The 5,964-nt window shown below is 52.3% G+C and overlaps 1 protein-coding gene across 3 annotated transcripts in view; it reads left to right on the plus strand.

Moving 5' to 3' along the window:
* Positions 1 to 5,964, plus strand: part of IL34 (interleukin 34) — a 77,265-nt gene that overhangs the window by 70,167 nt on the left and 1,134 nt on the right. For 2 of the 3 annotated variants that reach the window (XM_047835410.1, XM_047835411.1), the window contains exons 3-6: positions 1,306 to 1,439; positions 2,230 to 2,307; positions 2,593 to 2,754; positions 5,596 to 5,731. In XM_047835410.1, coding sequence (XP_047691366.1) covers positions 1,306 to 1,439; positions 2,230 to 2,307; positions 2,593 to 2,754; positions 5,596 to 5,731 — 510 coding nt within the window. The remainder of the gene's footprint in view (positions 1 to 1,305; positions 1,440 to 2,229; positions 2,308 to 2,592; positions 2,755 to 5,595; positions 5,732 to 5,964) is intronic. The other variant, XM_047835412.1, reaches the window with a different exon arrangement.

Here is a 5,964-nt window from a genome sequence, read left to right on the forward strand (position 1 = left end):
TGCCTTACTGCTTTGCCAGCACTGTTATTAAAATGAAATTTAAAAAACCCACTTTCCGGGGCGCCTGGGTGGCACAGTTGGTTAAGTGTCCGACTTCAGCCAGGTCACGATCTCGCGGTCCGTGAGTTCGAGCCCCGCGTCAGACTCTGGGCTGATGGCTCAGAGCCTGGAGCCTGTTTCCGATTCTGTGTCTCCCTCTCTCTCTGCCCCTCTCCCGTTCATGCTCTGTCTCTCTCTGTCCCAAAAATAAATAAACATTGAAAAAAAAAATTAAAAAACCCACTTTCCATTTTGATAGGTGAAATATGACACCTGATTGTTTTAGTATGTATTTCTTTACCTTTATTGGTGTGTTTGATTTTTTGGATACATCTCCTGTACCTCTGTTTCCTTTCTGCTCTGATCAATTTGACCCTTGTTCAGATTTTTTGCAAATTCTCAGGTTTTTGTTTGTTTGCTTGCTTGTTTGTTTATTAATTGTGAAAGAGAGAGAGAGGGAAAGAGAATCCCAAGCAGACCCTGCACCATCAGTGCAGAGCCCGACGCTGGGCTTAAACTCATGAACCATGAGGTCATGATGGGAACAGAAACCAAGAGTCAGAAGTTTAACTGACTGAGCTACCCAGGCACCCCTCTCAGATTTTTTTGTAAGTGTTATTAATTCTGGGAATCACAAAAGCTGTTTTTGAGGTCACAGTGACACCTAGTGGTAAAGGCTGGTAATGTTCACGAGACAGCAACTCGTTTGCTGGGAGGGAGAAGCAGCAGCCTGATTTGCTTGCTCCCCAGAATGGACAAACTGGAAGGCCTGTAGTTATTTGTACATCTGAGAGGAATGCCAGGGTCAGTTAGAGCAGGGAGGAAATGGTTCTGCTCACACAAAAGTCATTTGTAAAGTTGGAACTAGAAAGTCCTCATCTCCTGGATCCCCAGATGGAAATGCAAGACGTAGGCTTTGAGGACACGTCAGCCCTAAATGGGGTATGAGCTGAGGTTTCCCTGGAGAGGAGGTTGTGCCTTCCCCAAGGGGCAGCAGTGGGGAGGAGACTGGACACCAACCTCAGGGTGTGACAGCTGGGGGGCTTTGCTGGCTAAGGGTAGGGGTACACCAGCCAGACTGCCCATGCTTGCCTGGCCTTGCTGTCTGAGCCTGGGCCCCAGGGAAAACATCCCCTGTGGTGGAAAGGCCTCCTTGGGGCTCTATGGCCCTGTCCCTCCCATGACCTGGAAAAGGGAGGGCAGATGTGCACAGCTTTGCACAGGCGGGCAGTGTACTCATGTGTTCCTGTTGGTCACTGTCCACAGATCTCGGGATCTTCCTTGCCATGGCCTTGGGGAACGAGGGTTTGGAGATGTGGCCTTTGACCCAGAGTGAGGAGTGTGCAGTAACTGGCTTTCTTCGGGACAAGCTTCAGTACAGGAACCGCCTTCAGTACATGGTAACTGTGAACCCCCCAACTGCATTCCCCTTCCCAAGCTCCTGGCCTCACAGCGTGTAGGACGTTCGGGGCCTCAGCCCTGAGCTGATCGTGGCCCCTTTCTCCGCCTTTCTCCACCACGTCCAGCAGTGTACCTGGTCCACACTTACAGTCCTCTCCCCTGCCAGCCTTCCCTGGGGACCTCAGCACATAAGGTCAGCACATTAGCTCAGCACATAAGGTCTTAGAAGTTGGAATGGGTGGCTCCCTTTGTGTAAGGCAGAGAAGCTCATGTGGCACCGTGGCAATGCAAGACTTTTCTTTTTTTGACAGCCTTCCTGAGCTATAACTCACATACCATACTATTCACCTGTTTAAGTGCACTGCTCAGTGGTTTTTAGTACATTGGCAGAGCTGTGCAACCAGTACCATAAGTTTAGAGCAATCTGTTTTTTTTTTTTTTTAATGTTTATTTCTGAGAGACAGAGACAGAGTATGAGTGGGGGAGAGGCAGAGAGAGAGGAGACAGAATCTAAAGTAGGTTCCAGGGTCTGAGCTGTCAGCACAGAGCCCAATGTGGGACTTGAACTCAAGAACCACCAGATCATGACCTGAGCAGAAATCAGAGGCTCAACTGACTGAGCCACCCAGGCACCCCTCCCCCGCAAGTGCATATTCTTCATAGAAGGCCACCTCTGCCATCAAAGGGCTGGTTCTTGGTCCTCTCCTCCTGTATCAAGTTGGGAGTTGGGGGAGGCTGTTTGAGCCGTTTCTGACTGTGACCTCATGGTTTGTTCTTGTGTTTCCCCAGAAACACTACTTCCCCATCAACTACAGGGTGAGCGTGCCTTATGAGGGGGTGCTCAGAATGGCCAACATCACCAGACTGGTGAGAATCCCATCCTGGGCTGGGAGACCCTTGCCTTGTGGGACACCCCATGGGCCCAGCCTGAGAGGCACATTGATCTTGGCAGGTCATGTTGCCAGGGGCCTTTCCCAGCCCCGTAAGCAAGCCTGCCCTTGGCTCGCGCTAAGATTTCTCCCTGTCCACAGTGGATGCCCATGGTCTGCTCTCTTTGTGGGCACAAGTTGGGTGGCAGGTGGTCAGAGTAGTGGTGGGGAGGGCCCAGAGGCTCAAGTCTTGGGACTTCAACAATTTCTCCTGTCCCCACAGCAGAGGGCCCAGGTCAGCCAGCAGGAGCTGCGGTATCTGTGGGTCTGGGTGAGCCTCAGTGCTACTGAGTCGGTGCAGGAAGTGCTGCTTGAGGGCCACCCATCCTGGAAGTTCCTGGAGGAGGTACATACGCTGCTGCTGGATGTTCAGCAAGGCCTCACGGTGAGCTCCACGGAGGTGTGTGTGTGTGGTGGCCAAGGAATGTTGAGGGAGGATGGGAAGACATGGAGAGTTCCAGCATGTCCTGAAAGGTATGGGAGAAATGGGAGAGAGGAAGAGAAGGCCAGCAGTGCCCCGTGGGTGGCCTGGGCTGGGGACAGGAGATGTTCTAGGGTCTGTCTGTCTTGTTCTGTGATCCTGGGCAAGTCATTGAACCCTCTGGCTTTGTTTCTAGAGGTTCCTTTTGGGGGAGACAGGGAAGGAAGGATGAATGGGTGGAGCAATGAAAACAGGAGGTTTTTAGGGCTATGCAGTTCTTCTGTATGACACTGTAATGATGGACACATGACATCATGCGTTCATCCAAGCCCACAGCACGGACAACACAGAGAGTGAACCCTAATGTAAAATATAGACTTGCAGTAATAATAACAATGATAAGGTTCCTGCTAACTGCCTGCTCAGCAGGGTTGATCTGAGGCCTCAGGGATGCATCCTGTAAAGAGCCTGTGGAGTAAGGTCACGGGGTCACCGTGAGCCCATACAGGCCACATGTGTGCTGTGGGACCCCCTGCCCACACCATTTTGCCCTACTCCCCAGCGCATGGTGTCCTCAGGGGCCTGGGGCACACTTGCCCCGGGGAGCCCCACCTGCTGCCCAGCTGGAGCTGTGAGCTGCGGGTGACACCAGGTCTTAGGAGCCCGCAGCTGCTAGGAGTTCTGGGGAGGCTCTGGTTTTGGCAGGGGATTGGAGGCCCAGAGGTCTCCTCGGTGGCTCTTTCATGCCCTTGGGCAGTGTGAGTTGGAGCTGACCTGAACAGACAGTTTTGCATCCTTGCCTTTCTTCGAGAGCCTGACTCTGAGCTCTTGGGAGCTGCAGAGGAGGCTGTGGGTGGGTTGAGACCTGTCCACCCAGGTTGTTGAGTTCAGAGTTAGCCAGCTTTAAAAAAATTATTTTTAAATGTTTTTTTTTTAACATATGCGTGTTATTTTTTTTTAATTTAATTTTTTTTAATTTACATCCAAATTAGCATAAAGTGCAACAATGATTTCAGGAGGAGATTCCTTAGTGCCCCTCACCCATTTAGCCCATCCCCCCCACAACCCCTCCAGTAACCCTGTTTGTTCTCCATATTTATGAGTCTCTTCTGTTTGGTACCCCTCCCTGTTTGTATATTATTTTTGTTTCCCTTCATTTATGTTCATCTGTTTTGTCTCTTAAAGTCCTCATATGAGTGAAGTCATATGGTATTTGTCTTTCTCTGACTAATTTCACTTAGCGTAATACCCTCCAGTTCCATCCACGTAGTTGCAAATGGCAAGATTTCATTCCTTTTGATTGCCATTAAGTGTTTTTGTTTGAGAGAGATAATGAGAGAGCGAGAGTGTATGTGTGTGTGTGTGTGTTGGGGGGTGGTGGGCAGAGAATCTGAGGCAGGCTCTGTGCTGACAGCAGCGAGCCTGATGTGGGGTGTGAACCCATGAACTGTGAGATTATGACCTGAGCTGAGGTTGGACGTTTAACTGACTGAGCCACTCAGGTGCCCCAGGTTTAAACCAGCTTTTAAGTCTGTCTTCTTTCTCACAGAGTTAATGGTCTGTGACCTGCTCCAAATATGCCCAGCATCTGGTGGGCAGTGGGCTCTCCCTGATGGGGAGTGGGCCAGGGGGACATGCCCCTTCTCCTTCTGTCACCCTTGCTTCTCTTTCCAAGTCCTTGTAGATTAGCTTTGTAAGGTTTCTGTGACAAATTACCACCAAACAACAGAAATTCTTCTGCCACAGGCCTGCGGACGGGAACCCCACACTCAGGGAGGGTATCTGCAAGGCCAAGCTCTCTCTGAAGGATCTAGGGAAATAGGACCCTTCCTGCCTCCTCCAGCTTCTGCTGGCTGCTACTGCCGTTGGCTTGTGGCCACATCACTCCAGCCTCTGCCTCGGCCCTTACATGGCCTTTCCCTCTGTGCCTTGCGTCCTTTCTCTCACAAGGACGCCAGCCATTGGATTTAGGGCCCACCCTAAATTTAAAATGACCTCACCTGGAGATCCTTAATTACACCTGCAAAGATCCTGTTTACAAATAGGGTCACATTCACAGGTGCCAGGCGTTAGGGCTTGGACATGGCTTTTTCGGGGATGGGGGGATTGGCAGGTCACAACCCGATACAATTCAACCCAATTAACCACCTTTAAGAAGGTCCTTCCCCAGCTCAGGCTCTACATTTCTTTTCTATGCGATGTCTTCTGCAACAGCCCTGGCCCCCTGCCCTGTCCCCTCACTGTGCCCTCCTGCCACCCACACCGTGCTCCCGGTTGTTAAGTACTGTCAGAGAAACACCCCGAGTTTGGAGCCAAAGACCCGCCCGGCCCGTGTGCCGTGCACCCAGGCCTCCTCATAATACGATCTTCGTGAGGGTCCTTTGTCTCATTCTTTGTGGGCAGTAGAGGTCTCTGAATCCCGAAGGACAGTCTCCCCAGCCCAGGCTGCCTTGTGTGGTGGTGGCCGGGCCTGGGTGAGAACAGCAAGGATGCCCCCACCTCTCCCCTGTCCTGGCCTGCCCCCTGCAGTCATTTTCCCAAAGATGGAAAACAGGAGCCTCTGTGTCAGGCTTGGGTGAGGGGCCTTGAAGGGGACTCTCCCAGGAAACCTGGCGCCTGCAGGAAGAGGCAGAGAAATTACCCATAAGCCTCCTGTCACAGGAAGTCCCTTTCTCTCGCGGTTTGTGCAGCTCCAGGCAGGGCAGCCTCCAGGGTTCTCCTGGGACATGGCCCTCCCTCTTCACTGGTGTTGAGGGGTGGTGGTGCCTGTGGTCCTGACCGTCTCCATGGTCTCCTCCCTTCCAGGATGTGGAGGTCAGCCCCAAGGTGGAAGCAGTGGTGTCGCTCCTGAGCACCCCCAGGTTGAGCCTGAAGCTGGTACGACCCAAAGCCCTGCTGGACAACTGCTTCCGGGTCATGGAACTGCTCTACTGCTCTTGCTGTAAGGAGCTCTGAGTGGAGGGGGTTGGGGGCAGGACGCCGGGTTCCAAGCCCAGGTCGTGGAGCAGAGCCAGGACCCTCCCGAGCACGCCTTCCACTCCCCAGGGCTGTAGGTCATTTCTGAAAGCCAGGATGGGCCCTGGGGCCAAGAACAATGAGGCTTGGTCTGGAGACGAGGTAGGTGTTGACCACTCCTGTGGTCTTTTTTTTTTTTTTTTCCCCTGCCTCCTGCAG

This window comes from Prionailurus viverrinus, chromosome E2 (assembly GCF_022837055.1).
Source record: "Prionailurus viverrinus isolate Anna chromosome E2, UM_Priviv_1.0, whole genome shotgun sequence".
Lineage (NCBI taxonomy): Eukaryota > Metazoa > Chordata > Mammalia > Carnivora > Felidae > Prionailurus > Prionailurus viverrinus.